At 45.7% G+C, this 20,100-nt stretch overlaps 1 protein-coding gene across 1 annotated transcript; it reads left to right on the top strand.

Annotated features, from left to right (window-relative positions):
- Positions 1-1,327: 1,327 nt before the first annotated feature.
- pcf11 (PCF11 cleavage and polyadenylation factor subunit) lies at positions 1,328-19,781 on the top strand (the record flags this gene model as incomplete). The annotated part of the gene is given in 13 exon segments (XM_032508838.1): positions 1,328-1,510; positions 3,908-4,117; positions 6,059-7,047; positions 9,422-9,498; positions 9,501-9,595; positions 10,528-10,924; positions 12,090-12,233; positions 15,276-16,454; positions 16,457-16,590; positions 17,260-17,326; positions 19,012-19,140; positions 19,368-19,491; positions 19,598-19,781. Coding segments are annotated over 13 exon segments (3,912 nt in total), but the record flags the coding sequence as incomplete, so codon positions are not given.
- Positions 19,782-20,100: the final 319 nt, after the last annotated feature.

Below are 20,100 nucleotides of genomic sequence, written 5' to 3'. Positions count from 1 at the left end.
AGACGCTACAGAAGTCTCTGGTTAGCATCTCGGAAGCTACTTCAGACGTTACAGAAGTCTCTCGTTAGCATCTCGGAGGCTATTCAGACGTTACAGAAGTCTCTCGTTAGCATCTCGTTAGCACTCACGGAGCTACTTAAAGACATTACAGAAGTCTCTGGTTAGCATCTCGGAGGCTACTCAGACATTACAGAGTCTCTGGTGAGCATCATCGTTAGCAGCTCGGAGGCTACTTAAGACGTTACAGAAGTCTCTCAACGTTAGCATCTCGTTAGCATCTCGGAGGCGACTTCAGACGCTACAGAAAGTCTCTCGTTAGCATCTCGTTAGCATCTCGGAGGCTTACTTCAGAGTGTTACCAGAAGTCTCTCGTTAGCATCTCGGAGGCTACTTCAGACGCCTACAGAAGTCCTCGTTAGCATCTCGTTAGCATCTCGGAGGCTACTTCAGACGCTACAGAAGTCTCTCGTTAGTAATCTCGTTAGCATCTCGTTAGCATTTCGGAGGCTACTTGTCCCAAAGTGACGCATGCGCGACTCACATCAGCACGTGACTCACATCAGGTAGCGACAGCCCACTTCCTGTTTGTCGTTGCTTGCTTTTCATTGTGTGGCCTTTCGCTCCTGTTACTGAACAACGTGACGTAGTCTTTTAAAGTAAAGTAAAGCGGGTTTTATGCTTTTTATCGCTTGTTTCTACAAAATGTTAAAACTGATTTTTTTTTTTTAAAGTCAAATTTGCCGAAGCGCTAACTCTTAACCCTCGTGTTGTCTCCCCGTCGACCACGCAACGTTTTGGGTTTATGAGTCAAAATTAAAACTTTTTTTTTGCCGATTTCATCAAAAAGAAGTATCGCGTTTTTTTACGAGTTTTTGGTCAACGTTGGCATTTTTTTTTGTTGATTTTCATTTAAAAGTTTTGTCACTCTTTTTAAACATGTTTTTGTCACCTTAGGCGATACGTTTTTAGCGTTGAAAATTTGTTGTCAATTTTTCCCGTATTTTTGTAAATTTTGGCGATTTTAGAATTTTTTTGCGAGAAAAAAACAACTGCCGATTTTGGCGAATTTTTAAAAATGTAAAAAAAAATTAGATTTTTTTTAAAAAGTTTTGTCAGCGATTTATTTTTTAATTTTTTTAGCTTTTAAATGTTTAAAAAAACATTTTTTTTTTTTTTTTTTTAACGTTTTTTTGTCATAGTTCTGATGTTTTGGTCGCGGGTGGACTACGCGCCGAGGGCAACAGGAGGGTTAACGAGCGGCTGCTGTGATGTTGTTAGTTTCCTTCTGGCTGGTGGCTCTGGACCAAGTCCTGTCCTGTGTCCGTAGGTGGACGAGAACACGAGGAAGAGTCTCTTCAAGTTACGCTCGACGTGGGACGACGTGTTTCCGCTGAAGAAGCTGTACGCGCTCGACGCCCGCGTCAACTCGGTGGACCCGGCGTGGCCGATCAAGCCGCTGCCGCCCACCGTCAACGCCAGCATCCACGTCAACCCCAAGTTCCTAAAGCAGGTGTGTATGTGCTGCACATAGACCTTAGTGGTCCCTAATACTGGATCTGAAGTCTCTTTATATAGACCTTAGTGGTCCCTAATACTGTGTCTGAAAGTCTCGCTTTATATAGACCTTAGTGGTCCCTAATACTGTATCTGAAGTCTCTTTATATAGACCTTAGTGGTCCACTAATACTGTATCTGAAGTCTCGTTTATATAGACCTTAGTGGTCCCCTAATACTGTACGGAAGTCTCTTTATATAGACCTTAGTGGTCCCTAATACTGTATCTGAAAGTCTCTTTATATATAGACCTTAGTGGTCACATATACTGTATCTGAAGTCTCTTATATAGACTTAGTGGTCCCTAATACTGTATCTGAAGTCTCTTTATATAGACCTTTATAGTGGTCCCTAATACGGTATCTGAAGTCTCTTTATATCGGAACCTTAGTGGTTCCCTAATACTGTATCTGAAGTCTCTTTATATAGACCTTAGTGGTCCCTAATACTGTATCTGAAGTCTCTTTTATATAGACCTTAGTAAGGTCCCTAATACGTATCGAAGTCTTTTATAAGACCTTAGTGGTCCCTGATACTGGATATGAAGTCTCTTTATATAGACCTTAGTGGTCCCCTAATACTGTATCTGAAGTCTCTTTATATAGACCTTAGTGGTCCCTAATACTGGATCTGAAGTCTCTTTATATAGACCTTAGTGCTTCACCCCTGATAGGATCTGAAGTCTCTTATTATAGACCTTAGTGGTCCCTAATACTGTATCTGAGTCTCTTTAAATAGACCTTAGTGGTCCTAATACTGTATCTGAAGTCTCTTTATATAGACCATTAGTGGTCCTAATACTGTATCTGAAGTCTCTTTATATAGACCTTAGTGGTCCCCTAATACTGTATCTGAAGTCTCTTTATATAGACCTTAGTGGTCCCAATATGTATCTGAAAAGTCTCTTATATAGACCTTAGTGGTCCCCTATACTGGATCTGAAGTCTCTTTATATAGACCTAGTTGGTCCCCTAATACTGTATATGAAGTCTCTTTAATAGACCTTAGTGGTACCCTAATACGTATCTGAAGTCTCTTAGAAAAGAACTTAGTGGTCCCCTAATACTGTATCTGAAGTCTCTTTATATAGACCTTAGTGGTCCCTATAACATGTATCTGAAGTGCTCTTTAAATAGACCTTAGTGGTCCCTAATACTGTTATCTGAAGTCTCTTTATATAGACCTTAGTGGTCCCCAATACTGGATTGAAGTTCTTATAATAGACCTTAGTGGTCCTAATACGGAATCTGAAGTCTCTTTATATAGACCTTAGTGGTCCATAATACTGGATCGTGAAGTCTCTTTATATAGACCTTAGTGGTCCTAATACTGGATCTGATGTCTCTTTATATAGACCTTAGTGGTCCCTAATACTGTATCTGAAGTCTCTTTGTATAGACCTTAGTGTCTCCTAAATACTGTATCTGAAGTCTCTTATATAGACCTTAGTGGTCCCTAATACTGTATCTGAAGTCTCTTTATATAGACCTTAGTGGTCCCTAATACTGTATCTGAAGTCTCTTATATAGACCTTAGTGGTCCCTAATACTGTATCTGAAGTCTCTTGTATAGACCTTAGTGGTCCCCAATACTGTATCTGAAGTCTCTTTATATAGACCTTAGTGGTCCCTAATACTGTATCTGAAGTCTTTATATAGACCTTAGGGGTCCCTAATACTGGATCTATGGTCTCTTATATAGACCTTAGGGGTCCCTAATACTGATCTGAAGTCTCTTTATATAGACCTTAGTGGTCCCTAATACTGTATCTGATGTCTCTTTATATAGACCTTAGGGGTCCCTAATACTGTATCTGAAGTCTCTTTATAGACCTTAGTGGTCCCTAATACTGTATCTGAAGTCTCTTTATATAGACCTTAGTGTTCCCTATACGGATCTGATGTCTCTTTATATAGACCTTAGGGGTCCCTAATACTGTATCTGAAGTCTCTTTATAGACCTTAGTGGTCCCTAATACTGTATCTGAAGTCTCTTTATATAGACCTTAGTGGTCCCCTAATACTGTATCTGAAGTCTCTTTATATAGACCTTAGTGGTCCCTAATACTGTATCTGAAGTCTCTTTATATAGACCTTAGTGGTCCCTAATACTGTATCTGAAGTCTCTTTATATAGACCTTAGTGGTCCCTAATACTGTATCTGAAGTCTCTTTATATAGACCTTAGTGGTCCCTAATACTGTATCTGAAGTCTCTTTATATAGACCTTAGTGGTCCCCATGTGCGCCCGTTCTACCACTGATATATTTTTATATATATGTATATATGTGTATGTGTATGTGATGGAGATAAAAGGTTAACTAACAGCCTTCTCTCTTCTTCCTGTGTTTCCAGTCGGAGGAGGCGCCGTCTCCGCAGCCCGCCCCGGCCCAGCCGGTGCCGGCCCCGGCTCCTCCGGCTCCGCAGCCGGTCCCGGCCGTCAGCCCGGCCAGCCTGAGCCAGGAGCAGCTGATCCGGCAGCAGCTGCTGGCCAAACAGAAACAGCTGCTGGAGCTGCAGCAGAAGAAGATCGAGCTGGAGCTGGAGCAGACCAAGGCACAGCTGGTAGGACGGATAGGCCCGGCTCAGACCAGAGACTGGGAGGGACGCGTCGTTCGGTCTGGGGGGGGGGGGGGGGGGGGTCGACTGTCGACACACTTTATTTATTTACAGACTCAAGGTCCAGATGAAAAGTACACAACACAATACAAGAGGGGTACAAACCAATCACACAATCATAAATACAGACAAACTGACTCCCAGAAATATCACAAGACACACAAAAACAAACATACATTCATAAGTATATATGCAAACATTATACAAAATATATTAAAATCATTATATATTATAATATATATTATTGTGTGCACATATAATACACATTCAAATAGCTATGCCCAATAATTAAAACCGGTACAGATTAGATAATACTTAATTCATCCCGCAGCAGGGAATTTCCCTCATTACAGCAGCATCTTCTTCACACACACACACACACACACACAACACACACACACACACACACACACACACACACACACACACACACACACACACACACACACACACACACACACACACACACACACACACGTAAACGGGCAAACAACAGACAAAGAGCAGAGGGTAGACTGGAAGTAAAGTGGCGTCTTTAAAAGGTTTTAAAAACAATATTGCAGTGTAAGTAAGTGACGTTAAGATTAAATTGAATATGTAATTTAAGTAATAAAGCAAACGTAGGTAACCATACTATAAATTATATTTACCTGTGACCATAAATAATATTGAAAAAGTAAGTACTTGTAATGGAAAAAATATAAATAGAGAGAATAGAGATATACAGCGAGTGTGTGGAGTAAATGTAAAACGGGAACAAACACTATCGGGTGGTGCAGGTGTTGTGGAGCCTGACGGCGGCCGGGATGCGTGTTCCAGTGTTTCCAGAGTCACGTGTGACGCCTGCAGCAAAGGGCCGCAGGTTGGAGTCCAACCCGCTGTGTCGAGGACGCCTTTATACACGGGCGCCCGCTCTACCGACTGAGCTCCCCGGGCGCCCGTAGAGGCCTTTGGGTCTCTGCAGCGTTAGCGAACGCCCGTCCAGACAAGCTAACGTGTTTCTAACATTAAGGTTGAGAAGTCAACAATAAAAACTTATTTACGGGACATTATTTTTTTTGTTTCATCGGCGTCCTTTAACCCTCTGGAACCGAGAGGGTCGAGTACGACCTAAAACAGCACCTCTGATATTGTCATATTTTAATCATTTAATAACCATAAAACACAGAAACTGACCGATTGTTGCAGCTAACGAGCTAGCGGTCCCGGAGGTCTCTTGGTGGTCTTTCTAGCCTCTACAGGGGATCTTCTATCCAGCCTGGAACTTTGGGTTTTGCATGTAGGAGAACTGTTTTAGACACGCATGCTTGTGTAGCATTGCTGCGGGTGTAATATCAATAAATATGAAATCATTGTTGATTATTGGCATAAGTAAATGTCATGAGGGCAAAAGCGTCTGGACTTTCTTTGAGAAAATGTGTTTTGTCAACTCTATAAGTTATGATGATTATTTCTTCACAGTGTGACTCCCAAGACATATGAGACGGGTTTTAGAGAGACTGGCTCAGCTTGTACTGCTCTGTCTGTGATACTAAGACATATCTGGAAGGTCACGTTCATTTCAATGGAAACCACAGTGCCGTCATACCCATTAAAAAAAACTATATAATAAATACAATACCACAAATACACTACAACATAATACTACACGTAAATGTTCATTTGTCTTTAAGGTCCTACAACCATTTTTAACATGCAAGTGACCTCACTGCAACCCAAATATTCTAATAACTCAGTTTGTCCTGAAGACAATGATGTTTTCAGGTTATTCTTAGAGAATAAAACCAGACGGACAGTGAAGTGTAAAGATGGCCGTAGGTCTCAGAGGGCTGACTGTGTTTTGTGAGATTCCTGCTCCAGCCTCACGCTTGTTTCATGTGTCTGCAGGCGGGGGGGTTCGTGATGCCGACGGCAGTCTCCGCCCCTGCAGCCGCGCCGAAGACCGCCAGCCAAACGGCTCCGGCGGTGCGGCCGTGGATCCCCCCTCAGACTCCGCCGGACGTCAAACCCCCCACCCGAGACCCGCGTCTGAACCGCACCGGCCCGGCGGCCGCCTCCTCCCCCCAGCCCAAAGAACAGCCTGCTGGGAAGAAAGACGGCCCCCCCGCGACAGGAAGCCACGCGTCGACTCCGGAGAAGCCCGCCCGCCCGGAGAAGGTCAGGACCCCGAAGAAAGAGGCGTCGGAGGAGAAACCCAAGTCCAAGCCCCCGTCGCCGATGGCCAAAAGCATCCCGAGTAAAAACAAAGCGGCGGAGCCGGACACTCGGTCGGCCGACGGCACGAAGAAAGATCCGAGGCTGAAGAAACGGCCGCAGGACAAGACGGGCGACGCCAAGGACGACGAGATGAAGGAGAAGAAGAGATGCACCGACAAGAAGGAGCGAGAGGAGGCGGCGGCGCGCGGACCGGACCCGCACCGGGTCCCCAAGGGGAAGCTGGTCAACGGCTCGGTCGCCAAACACGACCGCGAGGCGTCCGCCGAGAGGCTCGAGTCCAAGACCGGAGGCAACGCCCGCACGCACGCCAGGAAACGCACCCGGTCCAGGTCTCGCTCGCCCTCCGCCGCCGCCTCCCCGAAGAGGAAGGACCGGCGCTCGCCCAAGAGCCGAACGCGGAGCAGCTCTTTGTCCCCGTCGCCGTCGTCTCACAAACCGGGAAAACCCAGGAGAGTCCGGGGCGCCGCCGACGAACCCGAGCACGGCAAGCCCGGCCGAGAGGACCGCCCCGCGCCCAAGAAGAACCAATCGGAGAGCCGCAGGTCCAAGAGGCCGGCGGACGACCGGCGCTCCGAGTCCAGAGACTCTCATTCACCGAGGAGCCACGACGGCAAGGAGGCGCCGCACCGCTGGAGGAGCGGCTGGGAGGAGAACAAACAGTAGGTCATCACTTACACAGATGGATGGAAGGATGGATGGATAGGAGGGAAGGAGGGAAGGATGGATAGATGGATGGATAGATGGATGGATAGGATGGAAGGAAGGATGGATAGAAGGATGGATAGGATGGAAGGATGGATAGGATGGAAGGAAGGATGGATAGAAGGATGGATAGGATGGAAGGATGGATAGATGGATGGATAGGATGGAAGGAAGGATGGATAGGAGGGATGGAAGGATGGATAGGATGGATGGAAGGATGGATAGAAGGAGGGATGGAAGGATGGATAGGATGGATGGAAGGATGGATGGATAGGAGGGAAGGAGGGAAGGATGGATAGATGGATGGATAGATGGATGGATAGATGGAGGATAGGATGGAAGGAAGGATGGATAGAAGGATGGATAGGATGGAAGGATGGATAGATGGATGGATAGGATGGAAGGATGGATAGATGGATGGATAGGATGGAAGGAAGGATGGATAGGAGGGATGGAAGGATGGATAGGATGGATGGAAGGATGGATAGAAGGAGGGATGGAAGGATGGATAGAAGGATGGATGGATGATGAATAGAAGGGTGGATGGATGGATGATGAATAGAAGGATGGATGGAGGGATGATGGATAGGATGGAAGGATGGATAGAAGGATGGATGGATGATGAATAGAAGGATGGATGGATGGATGATGAATAGAAGGATGGATGGATGGATGGAGGATGGATAGAAGGATGGATGGAAGGATGGATAGAAGGATGGATGGAAGGATGGATAGAAGGATGGATGGATGGATGATGAATAGAAGGATGGATGGATGGATGGATGGAAGGATGGATAGAAGGATGGATGGATGGATGATGAATAGAAGGATGGATGGATGGATGGAAGGATGGATAGAAGGATGGATGGATGATGAATAGAAGGATGGATGGATGGATGATGGATAGAAGGATGGATGGATGGATGATGGATAGAAGGATGGATGGATGATGAATAGAAGGATGGATGGATGATGAATAGAAGGATGGATGAATGATGGATAGAAGGATGGATGGATGATGAATAGAAGGATGGATGGAGGGATGGATGGATGATGGATAGGATGGAAGGATGGATAGAAGGATGGATGGATGATGAATAGAAGGATGGATAAAAGGATGGATTGATGATGGATTGAAGGATGGAAGGATGGATAGAAGGATGGATGGATGGATGATGAATAGGATGGATGGATGATGAATAGAAGGATGGATGGATAGAAGGAGGGATGGGTGGATGGATGGATTGATGATGGATAGATGGATGGATGGATGATGGATAGATGGATGGATGGATGATGGATAGAAGGATGGATGGATGGATGATGGATAGAAGGATGGATGGATGATGGATAGATGGATGGATGGATGATGGATAGAAGGGTGGATGGATGGGTGATGGATAGAAGGATGGATGGATGGATGATGAATGGATGGATGATGGATAGAAGGGTGGATGGATGGATGATGGATAGAAGGGTGGATGGATGGATGATGGATAGAAGGGTGGATGGATGGATGGATGATGGATAGAAGGATGGATGGATGATGAATGGATGGATGGATGATGGATAGAAGTGTGGATGGATGGATGATGGATAGAAGGGTGGATGGATGGATGATGGATAGAAGGGTGGATGGATGGATGATGGATAGAAGGGTGGATGGATGGATGGATGGATAGAAGGTTGGATGGATGGATGGTTGGATGGATGATGAATGGATGGATGGATGATGGATAGAAGGGTGGGTGGATGGATGGATGGATGATGAATGGATGGATGGATGATGGATAGAAGGGTGGATGGATGGATGATGGATAGAAGGGTGGATGGATGGATGGATGGATGATGGATAGAAGGATGGATGGATGATGGATAGAAGGTTGGATGGATGATGAATGGATGGATGGATGATGGATAGAAGGATGGATGGATGATGAATGGATGGATGGATGATGGATAGAAGGGTGGATGGATGATGGATAGAAGGTTGGATGGATGATGAATGGATGGATGGATGATGGATAGAAGGGTGGGTGGATGGATGGATGGATGATGGATAGAAGGGTGGATGGATGGGTGGATGGATGATGGATAGAAGGGTGGATGGATGATGGATAGAAGGATGGATGGATGATGGATAGAAGGATGGATGGATAGATAATATTTTATTTATGTATAAAATATCATTTTTCTAACAGCATTATTTGCTAACTATAGTCATTCGTCAAAATCAGCTGACACAAAACTAAATATGGACATAAAGGATTAAGATATGTGATTTATTGATAAGCCATGTGACTATATCTCCGTCCTGTGTTTCCTCTCCAGTCCGAAGCTGCCGGAGGATTCTCACATGAAGCCGGCTCCTCCGAGACACAAACCGTACGGGACCCCGACTCGCCCCCCCACCCCCGGACCCCGAAGCACCGCCTCAGCGTGGACGCCAACCTGCAGATACCTGAAGTCCTCAACTCCGCCTCCAAGAAGGATCTGCTCCGGAGGGTGCGTCTCAAACAGCTGATCTGCTGTCAGTCCTTTCTATTAACACGTGTTGTCCTCCTGCTGTCCTCATGTTGTCCTCATAATGTCCTTGTGTTGCCCTCATGCTGTCCTCATGTTGTCCTCATAATGTCCTCATGTTGCCCTCATGTTGTCCTCATCCTCTTCTCATGTTGTCCTCATGTCCTTGTGTTGTCCTCATAATGTCCTCATGTTGTCTTCATGTTGTCTTCATGTTGTCCTCATGCTGTCTTCATGTTGCCCTCATGCTGTCTTCATGTTGCCCTCATGCTGTCTTCATGCTGTCTTCATGCTGTCTTCATGCTGTCTTCATGTTGCCCTCATGTTGTCTTCATGTTGCCCTCATGTGTCTTCATGTTGCCCTCATGCTGTCTTCATGTTGCCCTCATGATGTCTTCATGTTGCCCTCATGTTGCCCTCATGCTGTCCTCGTGTTGCCCTCATGCTGTCCTCATGTTGCCCTCATAATGTCCTCATGTCTTCATGTTGCCCTCATGCTGTCTTCATGTTGCCCTCATGTTGCCTCATGTTGCCCTCATGCTGTCTTCATGTTGCCCTCATGCTGTCTTCATGTTGCCCTCATGATGTCTTCATGTTGCCCTCATGCTGTCTTCATGTTGTCCTCATGCTGTCTTCATGTTGCCCTCATGCTGTCTTCATGTTGCCCTCATGCTGTCCTCGTGTTGCCCTCATGCTGTCCTCATGTTGCCCTCATAATGTCCTCATGTCTTCATGTTGCCCTCATGCTGTCTTCATGTTGCCCTCATGTTGTCATTATAATTATTATTATAATAACAATAATAATAATAATAATAATAATTATTATTAATTATTATTATTATTATTATTATTATTATTATTATTATTATTATTATTATTATTATTATTATTATTGTCTCCTCATGTCTCTGCAGGCCAGCAAGCGTCTGGAGAGCGGGGAGATTTCCCAGGAGGACTTCCTGAACATGGCCCACCAGATCAAACACTTCTTCCAGTACCAGGAGGAGAAGCAGCGCTCCGACAGCTGGGACGACCCCGCCGACTACCCCCCCAAGAAGCCGCTGGCGCCGCCGCTGCCGGGCCCCCCCGCCGCGCCGCGGCCGCACGACGCCATGGACGCCGCGCAGCTGTCCTACTACGAGCACAAGTCCAAGCTGAGGAAGACGCAGGTGAACCGAGCGCGCGCCGCCGGAGAGGAGTGGGACGGCGAGGACAGTTCGGAGGAGGGGGAGGGGCAAGGCGAGAAGACGTGCCGCGGCGCCGGGCAGCCGCCGGCGCATAAATACAGCCGCGCGCCACGGGACCTGCAAGGTGAGCTAACGACACACAGAGACACACAGAGACACACAGAGACACACAGAGACACACAGAGACACACAGAGACACACACAGAGACACACACAGAGACACACACAGAGACACACACAGAGACACACACAGAGACACACACAGAGACACACACAGAGACACACACAGAGACACACACAGAGACACACACAGAGACACACAGAGACACACAGAGACACACACACACACAGTACGTCAAAGGTGTTTTACTCGACTGATTAGTTCCTAATGAACCTGCATCACCAGGGTCTCTACACACGGACTTTTGTAGCAACACTGGATGGGGGGGGGCGATAGTATAGTCATAGTGTCGCAATATTGCTGTATAGATACGCAGGCGCCAAGTATGGATCTGTTATAATATATTATATATGACATATAGGTGTTGTCAGTTTGCAGTAATAACATTGGAGTGAGATGAACGTCTTTTGAAATCGGGAAAAATTTGAAGTTGGAAAAAAGGTAAGATATTGCAATATATCGCAGAATATTGCAATATGTTTAACCTCTTTAAACACACTGGAAAATCCATGCTTTTTCATCTAGAACGGTTCCGTTGAAACCGGGCCAGAAACTCCAAGACTGTGAGGGGACCAGCTCGTTGTGGAGTAAATATTTTAAGGATGTTGTAATTCTTGGATTGTCGGGATGTAGGGAAACAACGTTTTTGCCGATCCTGCTGTCAGATTTACACAAGCAAGAAAAAAGTTAACTTTAGACGCTAGTGGCGCAGAATCGTTCTTCATTTTCTCTAACGTCTTAACCGGATTATAACCGCTATAGGTCGTCTTATGCCTTGCGTGTGGGCTTAAGCCAATCACGAGACTTTAAGCTTTCAAACGGTGTTGCATGAGCGTGTTTATGAAAACACGGATAAGTGGAGAAAATGACTTTGGTTCAGTGGAGAAAACGTCTCTAGAGGTTAAAATCACACTAAATTCTTATCGTGGCATAAGTATCATGATGAGATCGTATCAGGAGGTGTCTGCTGATTTCCCCCCCACAGATGAGTAATCCTGGACCGATGTCAGAGACTGTTGTCTCCATTAGTCACTCAGACACATCAGTAACTTCTCTGCTTTGGGACATGTGGAATGGAGTGTGAATTAGTTCTTGATTTCCCCGGCAGGCGAGCGGAGGAGTAAGGAGCGCGAGGAGCAGCGGCCCCCGCTCGGCCCCATGATCGAGGAGTACAACCACGGCAAAGAGTTCCCGGCCCTGAAGTCTCTCCCGGGCCTCCGCTTCAGGAGGAGGGCCGACCCCCGAGAGCCCAGTGAGTCCACCGCGCCCTACACATCCACCATGACGTCAGACACAGAATCAGAAATACTGTATTAACATACATTAATATACATTAATATACATCAACTCACATCTGCTTTAAACTGACCTGTGAAGCCAAACATGTTATGTGCAATCTGTCGTCTTCATCCACAGAGAGGTCAGGGGTCAGGGTCTGGAGCTGCGGGGTGTCAGGGTCTCGATCTGTGACACTTCAGCAGGGTTAGAGCCTCTTCTAAAGAGATCAGTTTTACACATGTAGTGCACGCAAAACTGTAGAATGGGGATTAGGGCTGCACCATATATCAGATTATATTTTAATTTTTTTGCCATCGCAATATCAACATGTGCCATATACACATCGTAAAAGTCTGAAACGTGCAACAATTAACGCACTCTTGAGATTATTTGTGTTAGTTGAAAGAAAATCAACAGAAAACTGCACGTTAAAGTGTAACTGTAATACTGTCATTCAAAGAAATGTCCCCAAAACCGGAAAAAAGGCAACAAAAATGTCCCAAAAATTTAAAAAGGTCTATATAAAGAGACTTCAGATACAGTATTAGGGACCACTAAGGTCTATATAAAGAGACTTCAGATACAGTATTAGGGGACCACTAAGGTCTATATAAAGAGACTTCAGATCCAGTATTAGGGACCACTAAGGTCTATATAAAGAGACTTCAGATACACTATTAGGGGACCACTAAGGTCTATATAAAGAGACTTCAGATACAGTATTAGGGACCACTAAGGTCTATATAAAAGAGACTTCAGATACAGTATTAGGGGACCACTAAGGTCTATATAAAGAGACTTCAGATACAGTATTAGGGACCACTAAGGTCTATATAAAGAGACTTCAGATACAGTATTAGGGACCACTAAGGTCTATATAAAGAGACTTCAGATCCAGTATTAGGGACCACTAAGGTCTATATAAAGAGACTTCAGATACAGTATTAGGGGACCACTAAGGTCTATATAAAGAGACTTCAGATACAGGATTAGGCTGAATCCCATTCCTTCCCCTTACCCCTACCCCTTGGCCCTTACCCCTACCCCTTGGCCCTTGAAACCAAGGGGTAGGGGTAAGGGGTGAAAACATACCCCTATGAATTGGGACACCACTTGGTGACATCACCATACAGTATTGATCACAAACCTCCAAGATGCCGTCTAGGTCTGTTGATTGTGTGGGTTTGGACAACAGTGTTATATATTTTATAGTTATTTTAGGTTCACTTTGGTAGTGCAGAGTACTTATCTGTGTAGTACTTAGGTCTGTTTGCAATACAAATGTGTATACACATGCATCATGTGTACATATACATACATATACACCCTGTATACATGGTGTGTGTGTATCTGTTTCAGTTATCACCGTTTTGAATGTCATTGATGTTCACAAAAACATTTTGTTGACAAAAATCTGTCTTTATTGGTGATAAATTGAACATAACAGGCAAAAACGTTACATAAAATAATGTTACAGAACCATTGTCAACTATTAGAACCATAACTAACATGTCGCACACAATAAAAGGCACTCATGTGTAAAACTAAAAAAATACACACAAGACCACAAACAAACTACACACACACTACACTGTTGTAGCTACAGCTGCTCTGATATTCCAGACCAGTCTGGAGCCTTTTGGCCAGTAACCCCCCCCCCCTCACATATCATCAGTGTCCCATATCAAAACCAACAACAATATAACAAGTGCATGAACAATGAACAGGAATTAATTAAAATATTACAAAATAGTAGGCTACCAATGCATAATGAATGGGTACAACATGAACATATGAATTAGGAAAGTCTGCTCGTTTGCAGCCCCAAACTGGATCAGCTGCTGTGTCCTCCTGTGTCCTCCTGTGTCCTCCTGTGTGAGACAGGGCGGTATATGTTAAGCACGTAGCGATGTATCATAGACCGTTAATATATATCTAGCTATACAATCTATGCGATCTATACAGTCCATTCAAGGCAGAAATATGTGGGACTGTTCAACGTTAGCGTTAGCGATTAGCGTTAGCGATTAGCGTTAGCATTGCAAGCTAGCGATTTTTAAAAAGTTTCAGTTAGGAACATGGGTACACATGTACAGGACTGCATAGACCACAAAACAAGACTGTCGTAACTTTTTAATCAATTATTTAAAGCTGAAAGTACTTACATTCATGTGTCTCTCTGGTCGATGCAGCAGCCACACACTGCCTGTGTGTTTTCTAGTGAGGTCGCGTCCACACTAGATCCGTAGGGGTATACAGCCCTTGATCCATGCCCTACCCCTAGCTCGTAATACGTATTGGACCGGCACTAGGTGCCGCGTGAACGCGCAAAAGGTAGGGGAAGGGGTAAGGGGAAGGGGTAAGGGGAAGGAATGGGATTCAGCCTTAGGGACCACTAAGGTCTATATAAAGAGACTTCAGATGCCGTATTAGGGACCACTAAGGTCTATATAAAGAGACTTCAGATACAGTATTAGGGACCACTAAGGTCTATATAAAGAGACTTCAGATACAGTATTAGGGGACCACTAAGGTCTATATAAAGAGACTTCAGATCCAGTATTAGGGACCACTAAGGTCTATATAAAGAGGCTTCAGATACAGTATTAGGGACCACTAAGGTCTATATAAAGAGACTTCAGATGTCGTATTAGGGACCACTCATATTGCACATTTTCGTCGTATCGTGCAGCCCTAAATGGGATCCAACAGATCAGGGGATCATGGGAGTTGTAGTCAGAAATCCTCAGCGCCACACAGAATCTGGACGGGGGATTCAGCAGAACGTCGTGCAGATTATTTTTGTAAATAATAAAAATAAAGATTTCTCCACAGATTCTGTTTGGGTCTGATTGGTAGTTTAAGAGAAGGCAGACCGAGGAAGGTTAAAGCCTTTGGTCCTTATTTATTTATTTAAATTAAAAGTATTAATCTGAGTTACTCTAAGGGTTAACGCCTCAGATGTCCGGGTGTTGCCGGCGGTAACCAAGCGTCTTCGTGTGTTTCCTGGTTCCAGGTGAGAGGGAGTGGACCTCGCCGCTGACGGAGCGCCAGCGCTTCGCCGAGCGCGAGGTGCCGAAGAGCGGCTACGACGCGCCGCGGCGGTACGGCCCCCCCGCCGACCCCCGGAGGCCGGAGGGGGGGCCCCCGCTCCCCGGCACCGTGGTCCACAGGAACTCGCCGAGCCCGGCCGGTCTGGACCTGGCGGCTCCCCGGATCGAGCGGGAACGCCTGTCCCCCTTACACCAGAAAGAGTTGGCGGAGCTGAGCCCGCGGTTTGAGAGCCCCAACAGCGAGCACTCCGACGACGGGCCCCTCAGTCTGGACCCCCACGTCCCCCCTCCTCACCCTCTCCCCCCGCCTAAATCCATCCTCAAGGGCCCGGCCCGTGCCGGACCGCTGTCCTCCGTGCGCCAGCACAGTGACTCACCGGGACACACGCCGCCTCATGACGGCGGGCCCCCCCCGCCCCGGTACGACGCCCCGGGACACATAGGCCCCTCCAGACCAAACCCCCCAGGGTGGTACGAAAACAGCGGCCCCGGGCGCTTCGATGACTCGTCCCGCTTTGAGGGGCCTCCCCACCAGGGTCCCGGCAGGTTCACCAACAACGGGGGCGGCGGGGGACATCACAACATCCCGGAGAGGTTCGACGGACCCCTCATGTCTCACGGGCCAATGGGACGCTTCGACGGCCCCCCACACCCTCAGGGCCCCGTGAGGTTTGACGGTCCCGTCGGGCAGCAGCCCCCCGTGAGATTTGAGGGGCCAGGACACTTCGATGGCCCCATGCAGCGCTTTGAGGGGCCGCGGCGCTTTGATAACAACATGGCACCGGGCCCCGGATCTGGGCCAATGGGCTTCCAGCAGCAGCAGCGGCCCATGCGCTTCGACGGCCCCCCCAACCAGATGGGCCCCATGCGGTTTGAGGGCCCCGGCCCGATGCACTATGAGTCGCCGGGGCAACCGGGCCCCCGGTTTGACATCCCTAACGTGCACCATCAGGGCGGGCCCCCGCTGTACGAGTGCTCCCCCGGCCAGCAGGGCCCCATGAGGTTCGCCCCGCAACACAACCTGCAGCCCATGAGGCCCATGGCGCCCCCCATGTACGAGAACCCCATCCCCCCGCAGCAGAACTTCAACATGGCCCCCCAGTGCTTCCCGGAGCCAATGAACACGGCGTTCCCCTCGGGGCCCTGGCGTTCCCGGCTCAGCCCAGCATGCAGCCGGGAGGCGGGACCTTCAACATGCAGCCGGCGCCCTTCAGCCAGCCGGGCTCCGCCCCCTTCTACAGCCCCCCCGCGGCCCCCGCCGTCAGCATGCAGCAGCCGGTGAGTCCCCCCCCCCCCCCCCCGACTGAGCTATTGGCACATTTTCAAATTGTATACACAAAGATTATTACTCCAATGTCGGCTAAATGTCGGTTAAATGTCGGCGGTGTGCAGAAAAATCGGTTCACATTCATGAATAGATTCCGGCTCAAATTCAAATCAAGTATTGGAATCAGACAATGAATTCGTATTTTTTGGATATATTTTCTGTTTAAATTTTTATTTAAGTTTTTTTTTTTTTATTATTAAATTAAAACAATTTTTTGCATATTTTGGTTTGTAGTTTTTTATTAAATAAAAAAATATATATTCTGTTTAAAAAATGTTTTAATTAAAAGTATTTATTTGGAAATATTTTCTTTAAAATAGAAAAAAAAATATTTTTGTTTTTTTTTATATATATATATATATATATATATATATATATATATTTTTTTTTTTTAAACAAATTAAATTAAATATTGTTTGTTTTGTGGGGGGGAAGTAACTACATGTACTTAATGTGAATCATTTCTTTGAGAATCATTTTCCAATCAAGTCATGAGCCTAAAAGTTTATATTGATCGTGACATCTCAATCGTGCGCCCCGCCCCCCCCCCCCCCCCCCCCCCCCCCTTACATGTTATAAGTGTTTATATGTGACCAGAGGTGTGCTCTGATTGGTTGCAGGTGAACATGTTGGGGGGGCTCAACCAGACGTTCCTGCCTCAGAACCCGGCGCCTTTCGGACAGCAGAGTAAGACAATCCTCCTCTATCGATATCTCTATACATGCATATCTCAATACATGCATATCTCAATACATGCATATCTCTATACATGCATATCTCTATACATGCATATCTCAATACATGCATATCTCAATACATGCATATCTCAATACATGCATATCTCTATACATGCATATCTCTATACATGCATATCTCTATACATGCATATCTCTATACATGCATATCTCTATACATGCATATCTCTATACATATCTCAATACATGCATATCTCAATACATATCTCGATACATGCATATCTCAATACATGCATATCTCTTCACATGCATATCTCTTCACATGCATATCTCAATAAATACATATCTCGATACATGCATATCTCAATACATGCATATCTCGATACATGCATATCTCAATAAATACATATCTCAATACATGCATATCTCGATACATGCATATCTCGATAAATACATATCTCGATACATGCATATCTCGATAAATACATATCTCAATACATGCATATCTCAATACATGCATATCTCGATAAATGCATATCTCGATAAATACATATCTCGATACATGCATATCTCGATACATGCATATCTCGATACATGCATATCTCGATACATGCATATCTCGATACATGCATATCTCTATAAATACATATCTCGATACATGCATATCTCGATACATGCATATCTCGATACATGCATATCTCGATACATATCTCGATACATGCATATCTCTATACATGCATATCTCTATACATGCATATCTCGATACATGCATATCTCGATACATGCATATCTCGATACATGCATATCTCGATACATGCATATCTCGATACATGCATATCTCAATACATATCTCGATACATGCATATCTCAATACATATCTCGATACATGCATATCTCAATACATATCTCGATACATGCATATCTCAATACATATCTCGATACATGCATATCTCAATACATATCTCGATACATGCATATCTCTATACATGCATATCTCTATACATGCATATCTCGATACATGCATATCTCGATACATGCATATCTCGATACATGCATATCTCGATACATGCATATCTCGATACATGCATATCTCGATACATGCATATCTCGATACATGCATATCTCGATACATGCATATCTCGATACATGCATATCTCAATACATATCTCGATACATGCATATCTCAATACATATCTCGATACATGCATATCTCAATACATATCTCGATACATGCATATCTCAATACATATCTCGATACATGCATATCTCAATACATATCTCGATACATGCATATCTCAATACATATCTCGATACATGCATATCTCAATACATATCTCGATACATGCATATCTCGATACATGCATATCTCGATACATGCATATCTCAATACATATCTCGATACATGCATATCTCGATACATGCATATCTCGATACATGCATATCTCGATACATGCATATCTCGATACATGCATATCTCGATACATGCATATCTCTCTCAATCTCTCTCTCCATCTATCATATCTCTCTCTCAATTCAGTTCAGAGAAGCTTTATCATCATGACCATAATGACGTACAGTATTACTAAAGCAGCTCTGCAGGCCCCCCCCCCCCCCCCCCCATCTTGAACCCTAACCCCTGGCGTGTCTCTAACTGTTGTTGTTGTTGTGTCCGTGCAGCTCTGCAGGCCCCCCCCCCTGAGAACCACTTCGGTCAGGTGGACGTCAACGACCTGCTGTCCAAGCTCATCTCCAACGGCATCATCAAGCCGTCGCAGCCCGACGCCATGGCAACCGCCGCCGCCGCCGGTCAGTCCGCCGCATTATCATCTTCAGTTATTATCTTTATCATCTTTATTTATCATCTTTCATCATCCGGTCATACGTGGGTTAAAGCTAAAAACACAATTACAGCGGCCAGAATAAGTTTACCCCTGGTTTAACGAGGCTGCTCTATATCTGTGTTTTTATTACTTGGTATAATAATAATAATAATGATTTTCTTCTTCTTCTTCTTCTTCTTCTTCTTCTTCCAGAGCCGACGTCCGCTCCGGCAGCAGCGCCGCCTCTGGTGGTGGAGGAGGAGGAGGAGGAGGCGGAGGTGGAGGAGGAAGACGACTTCCCCGACTTAACGAGCTTCAACGTCGACGACATGAAACAGTGAGTCTCTCTCTCTCTCTCTGTCTCTCTCTCTCTCTCTCTCTCTCTCTCTCTGTGTGTGTGTGTGTACTGATTCCTAATTTCCCCCATGTTACCCCCCCCCCAGGCGTTACGAGAGCGTGGTGACCCGGCTGTACTCGGGGAACCAGTGCTGCCTGTGCAGCATGAGGTTCACCGCCACCCAGACCGACCTGTACGCCGACCACCTGGACTGGCACTTCAGACAGAACCACGCCGGCAAAGTCGCCAGCAAGAAGATCACACACCGCCGCTGGTACTACGGACTCACGGTGAGAACTGGTTTCTACATAAATAACCTCTACTTTTAGTGTGTATAGAGCGGCATATCTCCACCAGACTCCATGTAAATAATCACTACTTTTAGCGTGTATAGAGCAGCATATCTCCACATGTAAATGGGTGAATTAAGAGTTTATTCCAACCAGACCAGAGTGGTGTGATTGGTGGAACAGTGGAAGATGAACCAAGACGGCTTTTGGTAGTTTATTTAGTTTCTGTCCCCACTTTGAATGAGCGTGTATTACAATGTTAAAAGTAGTGATTATTACATGGAGTCTGGTGGAGATATGCTGCTCTATACACGCTAAA

Source organism: Etheostoma spectabile, unplaced genomic scaffold (genome assembly GCF_008692095.1).
Source record: "Etheostoma spectabile isolate EspeVRDwgs_2016 unplaced genomic scaffold, UIUC_Espe_1.0 scaffold00009579, whole genome shotgun sequence".
Classification (NCBI taxonomy): Eukaryota; Metazoa; Chordata; class Actinopteri; order Perciformes; family Percidae; genus Etheostoma; species Etheostoma spectabile.
The sequence above is the reverse complement of the archived record's forward strand: the minus strand, read 5'-3'. Positions and strand labels throughout refer to the sequence as shown.